At 29.3% G+C, this 19,660-nt stretch overlaps 1 protein-coding gene across 2 annotated transcripts in view; it reads left to right on the top strand.

Moving 5' to 3' along the window:
- LOC126838713 (uncharacterized) overlaps window positions 1-19,660 on the top strand; it is a 137,118-nt gene that overhangs the window by 74,147 nt on the left and 43,311 nt on the right. For both annotated transcript variants that reach the window (XM_050573364.1, XM_050573363.1), the window contains exons 6-7: window positions 1,745-1,855; window positions 16,021-16,115. In XM_050573364.1, the coding sequence (XP_050429321.1) occupies window positions 1,745-1,855; window positions 16,021-16,115 (206 nt within the window). The remainder of the gene's footprint in view (window positions 1-1,744; window positions 1,856-16,020; window positions 16,116-19,660) is intronic.

Raw genomic sequence — 19,660 nt, 5'->3', positions numbered from 1 at the left:
GACATCTAACCAGCTCCAAACAGCTTTGAAATCTAAAATCTTTCTTTTTTATGCTACTCTAAAATCAAAATAAAAACTCTTCACATTAAGAAAACAATCTCTCAATTCTTACGATGTCAGTTATTGGGCACACTCGCGCATACTGTAACTAGATACCCCTTCTGCGTCTGATGTGGTGATAATCACCAACCGAACCAATGCAAAAATGATCGTAGAACACCAGCCAAATATGCACTTTGCAATGACGAGCACCCGTCAAATGATAAAGCATGTCCATCCTATAAATACTTACAAAAAATTAGGGAAAATGCATCAAGCCACTAATCTTAAAAGCAATTATAACTCTTCAAACTACCAACAGACTAATAATAATAATAATAACATTCAAATAAATAATTTTAACTTTCCACCTCTTCCACAAAATAATTCTTCACAATCTCATAATGCAAAAATCATCAACTATTAGAATAAAATATGTAAGTTTTGACGTAAGTACTACGGACTTAACTCAACAACTATCCCCCTTATATAATGATCTCAAACCATTAATAAACTCACGCTTTTCGTTACTTACCACTGTTATTAAAAAGCTATTCATAAAAAATGCCTAGCTAGCCTAAACTTAATTTATATAAAATCAAATCATCTCAAACCTGTCATCACTATTGATTTCAGACAATCCAGTAAGACGTCTGAACAGAAAACGACCTAGGGATCTTCACTCGTTAAATTAAAGGGAACAACGTAACGTAGTCTCAGCTGTCCCATGTTAATTATTATCAATGTCCTTATTATTATTAATATATAGCCTTATACTACTTATTGTTTAAACATTTTCAATTATAAATATTCCTAAATAAACCTCATTAAAAAAAAAAAAAAAAAAGCTATAACTCAGTTGTTCTTGCACACACATAATATTATTTCAGTGTATGTGTAATAAGACTCGCTGTAACAATATCTAAAAACTCATTATAATACTCGAGACGCTAAAAATGGACGATGGGTAGATTCACTCAGATTTACTATGACTAGAAACTGTATCTAAGTGTCAATCATAAACGAAAATCGTTTATTCAAGATAGATATTGATAGGTTTGCTGGAACCTTTCTACAGCAACCCCACTTGAAATATGCACGTTTACTGCGACACTTTTAAAAAATCATGAAACAATTATTAAAACGTGTGTTTCCTATATTTGGTCAAAACATATGTAAAAATGGTTTAACACGGTTCGAGGTTCCGTGAAACGAGATTCCGAGACCGTAAGGCTACCACTGTTAGTTTTCTATTAATAATGTTAACTATACCGATGAATTGATACCAAATATCTGAGTTGTATGCTATAATTTTTTTGGCCTTCCCACAATTCATCCATCGTGATTAAGTAAGCTCAACTGTCTGGCTGCTTTAAAAAACACAAACATTATATTATAATTTTGGCTAGCATTTTAAATTTACTTCTTTTAATGCCTTAATCATACCGAAAGGCATAAAATAATCTTAATCTGCAATCGAATTATTATAAAAGTGGGAAAACAGACATTTATCAAAGAGTTTATTATCGTAATCATAATAATAACAAATTATTTTGTTACTTTCGATGCGGCTATACCGAAAAAAAAACTTTAATTTTATTATTTTTATTTGTATTACAAATTGCCTGCTATCAAATTCGTATACCATCCGATTGTTATTTTAGTCATTGACAAATAATAATTTAATAAATTACATTTTTTTCAGAATGCGGTACGTCTGTTCACTGTATGCAACAGTGCAGTGTTAACGAAGACACAACCATAGCTAATGGACCATGCTCTTGTCGCACATATAAGAATGTGTCCGCACCGATAGGTAAGGAAATATTATGTTTACTAACGTTTTATTTGACACAAGTGTTTTCGAATTTGCGTAAGTTGTGTATAGTTATATAAAATACTAATAATATAATATAATATAATATAATACTAATATATAATCTACACGAGTGTTAAAACTCAAAAGAAAATCACTTTTGAACATACAAATAAAGAACAGCTATACTCAAAATAGCAATAATAGTTTTAATGTTTTACATTGGAAGACTAACATGGAACTTATTAAAAGCAAAAAAACGGCAAATAATATAAATGTATGTATTTAGGCAATTTTTGACTTTTCAAAAACGTTATGTTTCTTAAAAATAAAACACTCAGCGTTTTAGTAATTTACAACAGTTGATGTTTTATTTTTTAACATCCAGAATAACTAATGTCAGAACTTCTAGTGTTGTTGACGAGGACTGTTAGAATTTGATACTCCTGTAAAATTAACATTCAAACTGGAACGATGACAGGTTATAATATCGGTTATTATTATTCTTTTTAAACAATACAATTTTTTATTAATTAAAATATATAATTTTGTAAATTAGTCGTCTAATTTTTCAAATGAGACAAATTTTCATGAGTCTGGACTCACGATATCTTCTAAACCGCTGAACCGAATTCTTCGTGTAGCAACTCTATACATCAGTAATCGTACCTGAAAGGGATTTAATAGCGCTAACATTTTAATAAAATCTCCCCTTCCCCTTCAAAATCGAGAAAAACGCCCAACAAATTTACATATTTTTCTACTTAAAATTACAGCGCTTTAAAACATTTTTTTAAAATAGACGAAATTAGTTCCAAATTTGTATGGAATATCCTTATGATCAACTATTAACGATAAATCTTGACAAACCAAAAAAATATATGACCCCTTCTCCCAGGTGGGTTCAAGACTTTTTCCTTATTTCTCATTTTTTAATGAAGTTTTAGGACTTGAGGTCTGAAAATTAGACTGAATGTAGATCTAAAGTGAAGGTATAACATTTACGATTTTCGTAATAAAGAATCAACGAAATAAGGAGAAAAAATGTACTTTGACCGTTGTAAGTTTTTAGTTTGTTATGCATGAGTGAATCAACAGTCAACAGGTATTTAACAATATTTTTATTATTTTGTTGATTACGGTATACCGGTTCATTAAATAAACATGGACAAACCATCTACCTTAATCGTATCCTCCCTAATACTAAACATAATATAATGTCAAGCACATTATATCTTTTATAATGCTATTATCGATTTATGTATTTCTACCATCTTCAGATTCGTATCGAAGCATTTATTTGAAAGTGATTTTATCACTAGTAGTTATAATAATTATTCTTGTAGAGTTGTGACTTCCTGCGTCACCATATGCTCCGTCCTCCACTATGCCCCGACCCCACTATTGTAGTTTTTATTTTATTTATCGTACACGCTGCAGATATTATTGATCGAGTACTTTGATATTTCAACACTATAGTTTTTTTCATTTTATTTAATGATAGCAAATTGTTAATATAGGTGGTATTATACTCGTAAGCAGGAAATCCTGCATTAATGTCATAATCGTACTTCAACTGTTGATTATTCCGCGAACACGAAATAATCGTCATAAATCATAATAATAGCTTTTGTTATATAATGTATTAAGCAACCCATATCGAAAAATATGAAAATTTAATTTTGGTATTTTTATGACTGGTTTCATAAGGTATAACAATAATGTTAGTACTACAACAGCGTCAGTATGAAAAAAATCGTGCAGCTTAAACTAGCTCGATCCGACGGCGTGTTATATAGGCAATTTTTGTACGCTTGTGTCATTGGGCGCTTTTGAAATTACCTACTACTCGAGTAACGGCAATTTATTTATTCCACGTTGATTTATTGGCAAAGCAATAGAATGTTTTATTTCACAGAATCTTTGTTTTTATCTGCTATGGCACGTTCAAAGTTCGCCGTGTCTAATTAGCAAGAAAGCGTGCGACACTTGGTCCGACCAAAATAGTTTTGTTTAGTTATTTATTTTTTGATTGACGAATTCGCTAAAATAGTTTAATTGTTTTAGAGTTAAAGCGGCCACTAACTAATGACCTTACCGTGGTTTGTTTACCTATCTGTGGGTTGGGCTAAAGTTCTAGCCAAGTTGATCGTCCAAACGAATTTCCTTGATTGAAAAACTTTTGAGCATTAAGAAAATAAACCCTATTCTTTTTCAGCAATTTCTTTGTTTGCGTCACATCATAGTGAAAATTGTTTCGGGTAATGGTGTGTGCCCTACCATTATTATCCTTTACCAATGCAATTACACATAAATAATAGCTCTTCCCTATTTAAAAGCGATTTACTCTCTATCGAAGATTACAATCTAATTTTATATAAACGCCATCTATTAAAACCTAATTCAATATATATATATTTATATATTTTACGTTAAACTAATATTTATGACTCACAGAAATATGTACTAAGTGTTGTTTAATAGGATTTTGTACATTCATTATTTGTTCATAGTTTCTATTGACAACAATGTTTAATAGATATCTACGATATTTGTTTTAGACATTAACACTTATGTTAATTGTTATTTATATACTTTTTTTTTTTAATTGCCTGTTGAAGACCAAAACAAAATACTCAGCGGGCTGCCTAAAACAAAAAACTATAATTATTTACTTACCAACCAATTATTATTTTTAAAGGTATTATTATAAGGTATGCAATTTTCGAAGAAAATATATTTATCTTTTCGTATAAAATGTCTGCACAGAGAGGTCGGATTATAAAGGGGCCGGAGCAAATGGGGACAGAAAAGGCTACTGGGCCACAGGAATTATTATAACAGAAAGTAATATAATCACTTTCAAATAAAAGCTTCAATGCGATACTGTGGATGGTATAAATACAAATAAAGATATAAGCATTGTAATGATAATAACGTGTTTAAAAATGTATTTTTAGTATTAGAGCGGAATCGATTAGAGTTAATTGTATGTCCATATTTATTTATTGCCGTTTTTACCCATACATCGTAATTAACAATATGATAAAAATAATATGCATTAACTATTGCTTCACTTGCACATAGCAACTTATAACTTTACTATGGTCAAAGTGTAACTTTTAATAAAAAAAAAAATTTTACCTAGATTTTTGAGATAATTGTAAATGTTATAGTCCTACTCTAGATCTATCTACAGTCTTAGTTTCAGACTTTAAGCCCTAAAACTACACCTAAGAAAAAATCTCTACCTCATCTGAGGAACTTTTAAAAAAGTTATAGAGCGCCGTAATTTTTAGCTAAAAGTATATTGTATTTGCCAAGGATGGTTAATGAATTATGACCGCCGGCCATTATCTACAACTTATAGTCGCCGTTTTATCGGAAAACTAATTATTTTTAGCGGCCGACGTACTCTGGGCATTTGTTTGATTAGGACTAGCGAGTGCGGGGACAAGGATTTGTCATGTTTGCAAACACGTTATGTCCGACCTTCCTGGCCGTGTTTGCTAAGTTCAAATAAACGGGAACTTTTGTTTCCACGCATCTCTCTGGCGTTGCTTAACTGTTCGGACAATCGCCATCACGGTCCAGCGGTTACAAAAGGGCAATGGGATTTTCTTAATGAAACCGTCTTCATCCGCCCGTACACCGATGTCCCTCGACTGCGGCCACCGTCCGTGTAACAGAAACTTTATCTGTTTGTTATATTATTATCTCGTACAGCTCTTGTGACCTTTGAATCCGTGTGCCTCTAATGGCCGGTACAAATTAAACGCCAGCCTAACCCGGACAGGAAACCGAGTAAAAAGAGATATAAACGTAAAAGGAAAAATGATGGTAATGTCGTGTGTGTTGTAATTCGAGGTGGATTTGTTTTTTTTTCACAAGCGCGCTAAAGACATAAATCGTATAAGTTAAAATAATAAGCTTAATCCGGCCGCTAAGCATTATGCATTTTAGCAGCTGTTCGTGCCTTGTAATAAACGAGTTGATTACGTTGTGTACAAACACAACTTGCGCACTCCAACCCGCCGTTGTAGTAATATTTCCTAACGGCGTTTCGGTGTTCGGAAAACTAATAAACATAACAGTTTTCATTAAATGTTATGCAGAAACTTCGTTTATTTGTCGGGTAATATTATGAAATACTTACCCGGGGGGATGTCAAACTAATGTAATAAAAAATGTTTTTTTTTTTAATCTTACCGCCATCTAGATATCGTATTTAATATTGGTGTAAATCGCCATGTAATAATATAATAATAGTATTATATATATGTATATTGTATACATTATCGAACCAGGAAAAATAGATAACGGGGTTTCAAAACTATAGCGGCCTCGCCGTTGCTGATTAATACCTACTTTCTGAAACGGTCGGATATAATTTAGTATGATAATATTTTGTAATAATACGAAAATATGTAAATGTAAAATTACGGTTACCCGTCGCTTATGTAATACAGTCCCAGCTCAAAATGACCTACTAAACAAACAGTATCTTCCTCAGCCGGTTTACTCTGCCCGCTGTCGACTAATGCACTGGATACAACACTATAGCTATATCGTTGTAATCGTTAAATATCCGTCATTTCTGACAGAAGAAATTGCTCCTTTTCTCCTGCTAGTCGATTTGTTAGTGGTGTTTCAGCCGCAAACCAACTGAAAAAACCACTTCACGTGTACGCGCCTCAGCTAATTAATGATGTGACAAGACACGGACACCAGAGTCATTCACAGAAGGTATTTTAATCAAAACAACACGGATATAACATAATACGTGTTAATATAGTGTGTGGGCCGTCGAGTGATACCAATTTGTTAGTTAATTGATGTGCCGCCGTAAAATGTACGTTAACGTCGGCTCAAGCTAGTTTGTAACTTCTACGACGTGTAAAACTTGACTTACCAGACCTATTTTGCTTCGGATTGAGCAGAAGCGTAACAATTGCATTTGTATAGTTTAGCTATTATATACGATGATTTTTTGATTATATGCAGCGTGAGAAATAAATATTTGTCTAGACAGTAGATTGTAAAAGCAAGAATTATGTTTATACTTTGAAAAAATCTTTAATTAATTATTTACGAATTCGATGATTTATTTAATCGCAATTATTTATGTAATAACAAATAAATAGATATAATATTTCAGTCATTAAAACTGGAGTACTTTTTTTGTTTTTAATTAAAAACTATACATTATAAAATAATTACACATAGTTTAAAGATTGCCATTTACAAAAGAAAAAGTTATTTCTAAAACAAAATAAACAAACGGGAGAAAACTGTCTACATTTTGTGAAATAATTAAAATGTTTTTTTTTTAAATGTATAACTTGTCTCGTTCAAATAATGTAAATACTGGGAATTTTTCAAAAGCCGTTGGTTATTATTTTGAAAGAATAGGTAATATTTAGGTAATTTTTCAGTTCTCAGGTTATTTTGTAAGCCGTGATGAATGTTTTAATAAAAAGGGAAGCTATTTTGATAGTGAAGAATAATAAATACATTACACACAATCAATCGTTAACGTTACGGGTGAAAAGCGAGCGTACAGAAGAATAAGGTACTGGATATTTTTAAATTTATTTTACAAGGATATGCTATGCTAAGGCTTAAGCCACTCCAATGACAAATCAATTTGAAATCGTTTTAATTTCTACGGAGCGTATGTGTGCACACGCATACAACAACATGGGCGTTAATTCAAATAGTGACTTTATTGATTTTTAACTTGCGAACTCATTGCGAACATATAGATATAACCAGATCATAAAAGCCGTTGAACCGAATTCTTACTTGAGACGGCCTAATATTTACAAAATTTTAGTGGGCGTTTATAATTGTTATAATACTTCTCTAAGTACATAAATTATTTACGATACTCCATTTACTATATTATATAAATAATAAAATATATATTATGCACTAAAGTTATAACAAACAGTATAAGTTTATAATAAATTATATTTTTTAATTAATGACTTGAAAATAAAAGTAAAAACATCCTTAGCTTGACATATTTTTCAAATTTAAAATAAGCCCACTATAGCTTCTCAAAATTTAGTCTAGTTAGTTCCATATTTTTAAACGGCATTCTACGGATAAGCGTAAGATACATTCTCTGGAAGTTCTAATCATAAATTGAAGCCGTTGGCCATTCTCTTTGGGTTATAAGATTCTTTACTTCAATTTTTTATAATGGTTTTACATTGTGTACCTGAATGATTCGTATTATGTTTTATTAATTTTATTGTTCTGTTAGTGTGTATGCTCATAGTTCTTTATTGGGTAACTATTATATAAATAGTAAAAATATGCAGGGATTAAAAACATATCGTACAGACATAGTGTAATAAAAATAAATAAAAATCATTTGTAAAGTAGCCGAGTGTTTATTTGATTATTAAAGTTATGACTTAAATACAAATATCACAAGAAGATCGACTGTATTTCTGGTAAACATTGAATTGAAACTAATTTAGCGCACCAGCTTTCATTAGATAGTTCACGTCTTTGGTTGTGACTAATGTACATGCGCTACGTTTTGATCATTAATAGTGATTTATTTTTCTTATTCTTTTCATTGCCTATTGATTACACTGATGTATCGTATAAAACATTTATATCATAATGCATGGATAAAAAGTTTATGACGGCGGTGATGGTGACTCTAGAGTCTCGTCGAATTATTTTGTAATTACGATACGGTCGAGTTTTTCCCCGACCGAGTTGAATACTCAACTCCGTTTCTTGTCGTTGTTGTCGACGTTCGCTCAAACCGGCGGTCTCTCTATTAAAATTCGATTAAACGTCTCCCGGGCGGCGAGGTGTCCCCAAGGGATTCCGTAACGGTCGAGATAACGTTATAAAGGAAGGCGAATAGTGTGACGGTATATAAAAAAAAAAAAAATAAGAACTTTCCCCAAGACTTCTGTGCGAAATAACTGCAGCGTGAAGCCGTACACCGCTCTCGTTCAACGGGCCGGTTCTTTTCTTCTCTCCGCTGTACAACCCGCGTAGCTGTAGTAGAACGACGACAGATTCCAATCGCTTTGATATGCAAAAACCGGGTCCATTAAACAACACAACAATACTATTGATCGCCCATGGCCGATAATGCAAATATATAATAAGGACGATAAGCGCGGGTTTCGCGGATCCAACCGGACCGGTCGTTTTATTATAATAATATATACTAATAATAATAACAATAATTATCATTAACACATTGTGTAATACGGCATCTCGTTTCGGATTTTGTAGTCATTGCATTCAGCGGGTCGCGTATTTATATATCATGTTATCATTTTATTGCATTAGACCCTGTCACCGAACTCGGCATCCATTTCACCCGTGCATGTCATATTGTATTTTATGCTGTTTACGTTTGTCCGTTATGTAATATTATATAATTGATTAAAAGAAAAATTAAATTTAGTCAGTGGACAATTATACAATAGAGCCAACTTTGAAACTGTATGTAAAAAAAAAAAATGTCTCTGGTCTATGGCATTTTTATGGTACGCGCATTGCTTACAGATGATGATTAGTTTTTATTCGATTTTTTTATTTATAAAAAGTTTGTTAAGTATAAAAAAATCAATTTTATTAATGTTACGGTATGGACTATGGGCGCGCATTACGACAAACGCTAGTTAAATTAATTATTCCACGTTTGAATCCCAGTCGACAGAGTTGTGTCCAGAGTTGGTATCCTCAATTATTTCGAATGTGTACTGCACTTACCGGATAAACCAATATTTGCACATCAAATCGTTTATATTGCCGGATTTAATTATTCAGTACACCGCACCGTCGGTCATCGACAGTCCATTCGATTCTAGTGACGGGTTTACCGACTCCCTACGGTAGAGTTGTAGGTAATTACACAGTTCCAGCCACCGTTCTTATATCATTCCAGCGGGTTACACTGAACTCAGTCTTACACCACCCGGGTACTAGTAACTCAAAAAAGTATTGTTATTAATTAGTGTGTAACCAAATTAATTTTGATACATAGCTGAAGAGATTAATTTTTCTAATGATGGGTTAACTTTTTTTGTACTGGGAAACCCCCTCTAAATTCGAATTACATGTTTATACTTTATTTACAGGGCTTACAAGTTGCAGCATAAATTTGTTTTGGCAAATCGTAGAACATCCTAAAAGGAATACAAATTTGTTTCACACATCCCTAATGTCATAAATGAATTTTTTATTGAAAATGTTTGCATATTTATGTACATTTTTTTTTGGCAATTTAATGTTTCATATTTTTTAATACTTTGATGCTATTTATTACACATATTTTGGTATTTTTAAGTGTATATTAAAGCGCTAATAAATATTTTTATTTTTATTAGTGCTATATTAACTACGAACCCTACTTATAAAGTACAAACATTATATTGTCTTTCTTATATTGATGGTTTATAATTGTTATTTATTACGTTTTCCATATTTTCCATTCGCATCGTATTTAGTACGATGATACAGATCTGTAACCATCCCGAATCTATTGGGCTGGCTAATGTAATTAATTATTAGAAAAAATTGGTGACAATAGTTAAGAGTAGTCTACTGTTTTCTTATACACTTAGTCCATAATTCATTCAACCGTGATTATTGAAGGCGTAACGTAGCTTACACCACGTTTGACAGTTGTCACGATGGTTCTCTCATCAGGAAATAATATAACAGCCAACAGGCATTGAACTTTGTTTTTATTACATAATGCAATCATATCTGTACAAATATCAATATTTGTCAACATAATATCATGTAATATTGTAGTTGGTATTTTAGAATCTGACTGAAAAACATGGGAATTGATTTCGCCTACATTGCAACTTGTTAGTTATTGCCTTCTACCTGACAAAGACTGTTTATTTAGGGATCAAAATACGAAATTGTTTGTTTAACTTTTTACGAGAATTATTTTGTATGTTTGTTATATTTACAATACGTAAGATATTTTCAAATACTACTATATTTATTACCAAACTCTATCAGGTATCAATCTTTGCCATAATATATCTTTGTCACAATAATTATTATTTTTATTTAACTCAATTTTGCTCAACTCGTGATGTTTTCTTGTGGACAAGATGAGCTGTGTAATTTTTACTGATTACTTATTATTTAGATTTTTTTTTAAATTTATTATTTTGTACGTATTGGCGTATTATTCACAACTGGATTACAATATTAAATTGTTGTCGTCGGTTGGTGTGAATTTTGATACGAATTAGTAATAATTATCACATGCTTGTTGACAATTAGCATAACATGATGTACTCTCGTTTGTCACATAATATGCAATATCATCCCTATCTAGACGGCACATCGTTCAATTAAAGCTTTATGTGCATTAGGTTCACGGTTTGTTATCACTCGTGTGTGTTTCCGAGTACTTCTATTCAAAGCGGAGAGAAGTGGGGTCTACGAACGTTCTATTGGTTTGATGACATGTAGATGATACAACGATACATTATTAGATATATATATATATATATATTGTTTCATTAATGTTATTTCCCTATTTACATTAGGTTATTTAATTAAAATCAACTACGTCTAAACGTATGAACCAACTACTGGTTGGTTCATTATTTTTTTTATAATTCTCTTCTTAATCCTTTATTACTATGCTATGCATAGTATAAATTAAAAATCTGTTATACAAATGCATGTAATAAAATCATCAGCAGTATAGTTAACTTTCATAAAAGAAATACTTATTAGAGTTCTTGGGTATCGGGTTAATTTAAAAAATCATTTGGAAGGATTCTACGAGAAAATAGTTTCTAAATAATTTACAGCTGTCAATATAATTTTATTTACCTGACAGTTTGTATGAACATTGCCAGCAGTATTATATTTAAATGTCAATCACTTAATCTGGCTCGATCGGAATCATCCTTTAGATATAATTAAATTTATGTCTCAATTTTTGGACCGTCTACTTATTATAATAAACACGCTTTAATATTTTATAACGATCATTTGTTTGAGAAGTTATACTATCCAAAGTAATGGAGTTTATTTTACCCAATACATAAATCATAAAACAATATGCTTTATCAGTACTTACGTTCGTACTGTAACACAATGATTTCATTTGACATCATTGGTATAGCAGTAAAATTCAAATTATTTAGCCACAAACAAGTTTAATGATTATTTTATATTTCAGTGCCCAAAATATAGACTGTTAATAATTATATTCCAATAAAATAACATCTTATATCTTTAAAATTATAACAGAGCTAAAGTAAAATAATTTATTTCATTGCAAACTTTCTCTCGCCTTGTGTATATTGTATCAAACGCATGTTCACGGGGGAAATCCAATTAGAATTACAACTGTAATTTAACTTGCCACGGCACTACTTATTATAATATTTCTAAATGGTATGAGGCAAATAAGCCACTGATGAATGTTGTTCGGTTAACTTATGTGCAAAACTTCAGTAACAAAACACAAATAAGATTCCATTAACGCTGGAAAACTTGAATCGAATACGTATCTTTTTGGATTTGAAATCCGCGTAGTTAAAAGTTATTGTGTTAGAAAACCCTAAATTTTGAGAGAAAAAAATTAAGTTAAAAATATATTTCATTGCTTTGGAAATAAAAAATGTAAATTACTCTGTTATAGTTTGATGTGCTGTTCGCCTTGTTTTTCTGTTTGCTCCGTACGAGAATTTGATACATTTTCAAGTTTAAATTCAGTTTCATTAATTGTAAAAAAAGAATATTACAGTTCAAGATCATGTCTACAAGTATACATAAATAAATTCCATAATATTTTTAATTAATTTATATTACATTTTATATTATAAAAGATTTTATATGGCATTCGAATTCAGACCTTATAACAACACTCTTCTTTCTCAATGAATTCGTACTTCTAAAGAGTATTGATTTATTCATTTCTATAAATTATAACACCATTGGCGTTTCGTTAAACTAATTTTTTTTTTTTAATATTCTAAAAATGTTATATTCATGATAACACTATGTTAATATATTATCTTCTTGTATATGTTCTTTTTTTCGCGTCCGGTACTGGACTTATATTATAAACAAAAGTAAACTAAAATAAACATAAAATATAATTTTTTGGAAGGCAGTTTCTCCTTCCAATTTTATTGGCGAAGTCGGTCAAGGCAATCTTGAATCATTATTAGTGCTTTACAAACAAATTTCTTCGTGCTTAAGAAGACGTCACACACCCGTTATTTTCTTCAAAAAACCCGCCTTGCGCAGATTAATTTTACAAAGGCTATAATCAAAACCAAGAAACTAAATTTTTACAAAATATAAACAACAAAATTGTCTGTGTTTTACCTTCGCCCGTTTTTAATATTTCAACCAGTTAATGAATAATTAATTAATTAAGAAAGGACTTTTTTACTTTTTTAAAAACGATATAGCGTTGGTTGTATAAGGTATATCGAAAAAATACGGATGATAGAACACAGATAATTTTTTCATAAATAATATGTATGAATTTCTTTCTTTAACTATTTATGAAACCTGAGAAAAATCAATCCGCGCAAAGCATTTTTGATGGCATGTATTTTATCCTATAGAAATGACTGTGTTAGTTTGACAAAAAAAAAGGCAATCAACAAAGTATCCTTAATAATACTTATTTAATAAGTATTCATTATAGTTCAAACTCTAAATTAAGATTTTTATAAAAATTACCTATACTTTACTTCTTAGAAATGGCCGGTGTGGCGTTCTCTTAAGTCTTATTCGAACTTTAGTAAACTAAAGAATAAGCATAACCACTTTTTATTTACATATAATTATATAATAATCAACTTTTCTTATATTTATTAAACATTATATTTGACATAAAACAAATAAAAGTTGGTCAATTTGAATAAACAATTTTCAGTTCATATAATATTATTCATATCTAGATAAATTAAAAACTAATAGTCATAAATAATAATAGTCACTAATAGTCATTATATAACAAATAGAAATAATAATTCTTATATTGTTTTCCTATACATTGTTTAGAAAAATTAGAATACTTTTCCTAAAATTGCAATTACATTGTGAGTAAATTTTTTTTTAAAAACTTAATTTATGTATAACAACATTAAGAATATTAATGAATAATTATATTAATGAAAGTTCGTAATGTTACAGTACTAAGAAATAATATTATCTCATAGCATAATCTACAACATAGCATGTTTTGTAACTCGTTAGTATTCTTTTAGCGTTCCATCGTCTTTTGTTCTTCAGGCTTATCCGCGACAGTTATTCGCCATGATAAAATGTATTTACATGAGAGATCACTGGAATTAATTTAATTCTACGTGTACAAATTGTCACATACCAAAACAATACCGCTAAAATTACCAAATGTCAAGCTTATAAAGCAATTTGTTATAGCGAATAAAGCTCAAAGCCACCTTGGCAATACATATTAGTTCGGCGTATAACACCTACCTTCGCTTAGTTTTTGAACGCTAACTACTCCTTTTACCTACCTAGATAAAACGCGTCTTTGAGATAAAATTTCAACAGAGTTATGCTTTAATTCCTTATAAACCTACTATAAATATAATTATCATAACTAAAATTGCTACAGTGCAACAGTAAAAATAATACATTTGCTTTATTTTATCACTATATTTATATTATTACATTACTATATTATTATTGTGTTTTAACTAAATTGCTTAGTAAATTATTAGATGGTATTTTCAGTTGACTGGCATAAATAAGGGTTATCCTTAATCTCGAAATAAAAAAATTAACCATTTTCTGTTTTTTTTTTTATTAAAGGGAACTCGTTTTATGTAAAGGTAATGTATTCAAGAATTATTTCCAATTGAATTAGATTCTTCTCGTACAACCAATCAATAGATAGTTACACAAAAATAATTTTATCAAAAAATCAATCATATTTAATGGTATGTTAACTTTTTAACAATCATAATGTCATAAATACGTAAACACTTAATTAAAACAAGTATAAGAACGATATAAAATGAATAATATTATGTAAGTGGTCTAATCATAACTACTTAAAAACAAATACAACTGGATTATGGTTTCACAGACATCCAAGATCTAGCTCAATTTCAAATACTTCAGAGAATGTAAGAACACCATAGAATATTATGTAAACGGATGTTCAGAAATTAATTTTTTTTTCTCTGGCTAGTTGACGGTTGATCCATCGCCCATTATAGAAGTTTTTTTTTTTTTTTTGTGGTTTCATTTACGATGTAATGCTACTTGTACTTTCAATGCGATAATGTATTGCACTGCTATCGATATTTTGTTGTATTATTGGCTTGTGGTATCAAATATGGTCCGGATTCACGGAAATCCATGAAAGTTTTCACAGTAAAATTTAACACTTAACATTATGTTGTAACATTCCAGGAAGTGCTTAGAAGTAATATACATTTCAACTCTATTGTCGATAGCCAAAGATACAAGTACAAAGTTGTTGATAAACTCCCTAATATATCATAATGACTATGGAATAAATGTACTACGATTCTTGTGTATCATTTACGCATGATAATATTATATTAATTATACCCTTATTTTTAGATTAAAATTATAAACTAACATTACATCTAAAAATATAACAGATTTCAGTTAAATTATTTATTTTATAAGAAGCGTTCTTTCCTATTTTTAAAAATTTTATAAGTGGTAAGAATTCAAAAAACTAAATTTTCATAAAATAAAATATTTTTTGGTGCATTTGTAATAATAATAATAATAATAATACTGGTCGGTATATATATGTTCAAGTTTGAAAAAATAAACATGTATACGTTAAGGTAAGGTAAAAAAATTTGCTTGGTTTTTTTGGTAAGCTTCAGAAAAATTACTTTAAAAGTAATAATTCATTTGATTTTAATAATCCGTTAATGATTTTTCTTTTAACTTAAAAGTTTTTTATGTATTCCTATAATAAGAAAAGAAAAATGATCCTTAAAGCAGTCGAAGCTTTTACACTTGTAGTTACCTACATCCTTATTATATCCAATATTTTGTATAGATTAAACTCGAGTTGTAACTATAATTAAAAATGTACTGGAAATAATTTAATAAATTGGTATACAGTTTTGTACATTCATTATGATTTTGTATTGTTATTACAGATTCGCGGTATCACGTTGAAATTAAGTTAGTGAATATAACATCATTAGAAGATAAAGATATCAAAGAATTATTGAAACAAAAAATTATAAAATATGTGAGTATTAACAACATTTCATTATAGTTTTAACTTTTAATGTTTTGAAATTCCAAATAAAATGGCTTTATTATATTTTAAGATTTGTAGTCTCTGATGTATGGTCTCTAGACAATATTTTAATTTTGACCCTAAAATATTAGCTATTTTAAAAAGTTTTTCTGAATACTTTGACTAATCGGTAACCATCAGCATTTAATAAAGACTACATTGGTTTTTGTAAAACTAGATTTGGAGTAAGTTTAGTTTTCAAATGCCACCCTTTATCCTTGCTTGCCTGTAAGCGTTTTGTGAAAATAATTGTTCTGTATATATGTTCCTCATATAACCTCAGTAGCACAGTAGATCACTAAACATGTTATTATACACAAATTCATACAACATTGATTTGTAATCTCACTTAGTTAGTGTATAGATTCTTATTAGCTTATTAACTCCTAAACCGGAAATATTTGAATCGCATTGTACATGATATTAGTAATAAATACAACGTAAATATATACATATATAAATATAGTAAAGAAATTAATAGTTTTAAAATAAATAATTAACAAAACTTAATTGATTTACAAAATTATGCAATCTGATTACAATTTAGTGTAAATATTTGAGTATAAAGGGTACGTGATCGAAACAGACATAACCATTAGTATTCTCTTTCGTCCAAATATATAATCTTTTTTCCGTTTTTTGATCAAGATGATAAAAGCATTGACAGTGATGTCTTTTGACTAGACGAACAGTCACACATTTATTTCATGCGGTTCGATTGACCCGGTAGAATTTCTTTCTATCATACAGACTGCTAAGAACCAAACTAGATCGTGTAAAAAAGATAAACGGAAATCGGTAAATTGCGCGCCTTCCAGAATAGTGTGTTGAATACAAAAAAGTTAGGGCCTGAAAAAAATGATTTTTTTGGAAACTATGATGGATGCAAAGAAAACATTATATATAAATAAATACAACCGGCATACACACGAAAATTACGTTTTGCTCAAGTCTTTTTGTATTATTAGGTCTTATAAAAAATATAAATAATGGCACGCAGCCCATTTAATTTTACCTAAGTATTCTTAATGCGTTAGCTAACATATTCAATATTTAGCCTATTGCTTGCCATCATTTCTTTAAATTATAAACAGTGTTTTCACAGGTTTCCTTATAATTTATTTTTTGTGCACAATATCTAGGTAATAAGTGTTGCATTTCTGTTATATTATTATAATGAGTTTCATATATTTATTAATATAATGAAAACAATATGTAATAAAATAAAATCATTTATACTTGTGATTGTCACAATATTAAGTGTTAACGCGTGTATTTTTACTACAGGGGGATAAACTCTACAGTATATAAAAAAAAAACTTAAGTTTTCATATTCTAACATTTCGAACCTTTCTTTTAACTTGGATGTATTGGTATTTTTTTAAAACCACCGCCTGCCGTGATTTTGGATATTGTTTATTTTCAATATTTTCGACGTGTGTTGTTGGAAAAAAATAGCACATTGCGTTTCACGAGACACGTAATGTGTTGAAATTCGATTAATGAACATTCGGGGAACATTACAGTTTAATAGATTCACTAGAGTTGATGGTATTATTCCATAACACATAAATCACATAAGTATACTGTCGTCTGTCATGCATATGATGGGCTGCGATATAAACAATAATAGTGTCAATATTTCCAAATGTTTTGTATTGCAACCTATAGGTACCTAAATATTTAGAAATAATGAGTATACATTTTAGTACCGTTTTGACAACATACTATCAAATAATACTATAAGTTGAACGGCGAATCTTTTTTATTAAATTATTTATAAATAATAACAAGCTTACTTTATCTTATAACGATGCAATAATTTTAAGAATAAAGTTAACATAATAACATCCCACGATCTCAAAATTCATTCTATTTTCAGTAACAAAAATGTCCATGCTATAATAGTGAAATGTGTAACTAATGATTTTCTAAGTAATAGAAAATAACAAAAAAAATGTTTGATACTAGAATAACTATTAGTAGTACATTATTTAATACAATAATAATCTAACTTAATATCAATAAGTGGGGTTTTTATTATTGAATTGTATTGTCATTATTTAAGAGAAAATTATTTTATAAAAGAGGTTCATAATTGGATACTGATGATAAAAATAATTTTAAATACATCAATATGAAGCTGGTTATATTTAATTTAATTGGCTGAAATTCGTTTGATTACACTATTTTAGCCATAATAGTACGAATATTAATTTTTATTCTAATCTAAATCATTTAATTAGTCTTATGTGAAAACGGTATTAATAAAAATGTGTTTTGTACATTTTAATGAAAATTCTTTGGACGACCACCATGTTGATAAATAAAATAAGCTCGTGTGCTTTTAACAGTTCAATAGCCAATCATTTGCACACACCATTTTGTCTAACCGAATGACTTGTCAGAAAAAATCTACCGCCTCCTTTATCAATTATCATGTGGATCCAAGGTGACTGTTTGTATGTGATATAGACTAATGTTATGAATGAATCTACGGCTACCATTTATTGCCGACAGAATAGTAATAATTTGTTCCAGTAAAGCCGTTATTTTTCTTTAAATTGAAACGAATAGGCGAGTTTTGTTTCAGAACAGGATAACAGAATATAATATATAAGTATGTATATATATATATTCACTAAGAACTTTTACACCAAACAACACAATACAATAGTGGGTCAAATATTTCCATGAACATAATATTTAATAAAAACTGCATTATTGCTGACACGGTATAACGTTATATATTGCAAATCAAATCACATTATACACTTTTTCCTTTGTTTCATTTACTACTTTTCATAAAATCTGACAGTACAATAAAATATTGGTCCTTTTTATCCCGCTTTAACGTTTAAATAAAAAATTTACGATACAGAATTAATCTCAAAACAACGCAATGGACGTTTTTTTTTTGTTTATTTATCGGCACATCAACGTATAATATTATAAAATATTATATTAATACAATTTTACTTCTATTTATTTCCTTTTACAATTAGTGCAAAAACCATGTAAATATTTAGCGATGATATCAACTTGTCTCTAAATTAACTAATTATAAAATAAGGTTTCATCAATACGCAAAGGTTTCATTATTTATTTATAATTAACTAATATAAAATAGCTTATTGTATTTATGAAAAATAAAAACAAAATGTTATAAAGGCTTATAAACGTAAGAAGAAATATTTATTTAATAAAAACTAAAAACTAAAATATAGTGTTAACCTTTAAGTTATATTGTACAACTATAAACAGTTTTACATTTTATCCAAACTAGCCATGGTGATTTACAGGTTTTTGTTTGATTATGATTAACCAGCAAGACTATAATTTAAGCTCAATAATTTAAGCATAAACACGTCTGGTTTTTTTTTAATGTTTACCAAACATTTTACTAGCATAATAATAGCAAAACACTAGGGCTTAAATTATATACAAATATCATTTAAGCCCTATATTATAACGTATAACAAACTTTACGGTAA

This window comes from Adelges cooleyi, unplaced genomic scaffold (assembly GCF_023614345.1).
Source record: "Adelges cooleyi isolate 19-005CV unplaced genomic scaffold, UGA_ACOO_1.1 ACOO_flye_CR_arks_rails_tigmint_CR_PRNA_30, whole genome shotgun sequence".
NCBI classification, from domain to species: Eukaryota; Metazoa; Arthropoda; class Insecta; order Hemiptera; family Adelgidae; genus Adelges; species Adelges cooleyi.
The sequence above is the reverse complement of the archived record's forward strand: the minus strand, read 5'-3'. Positions and strand labels throughout refer to the sequence as shown.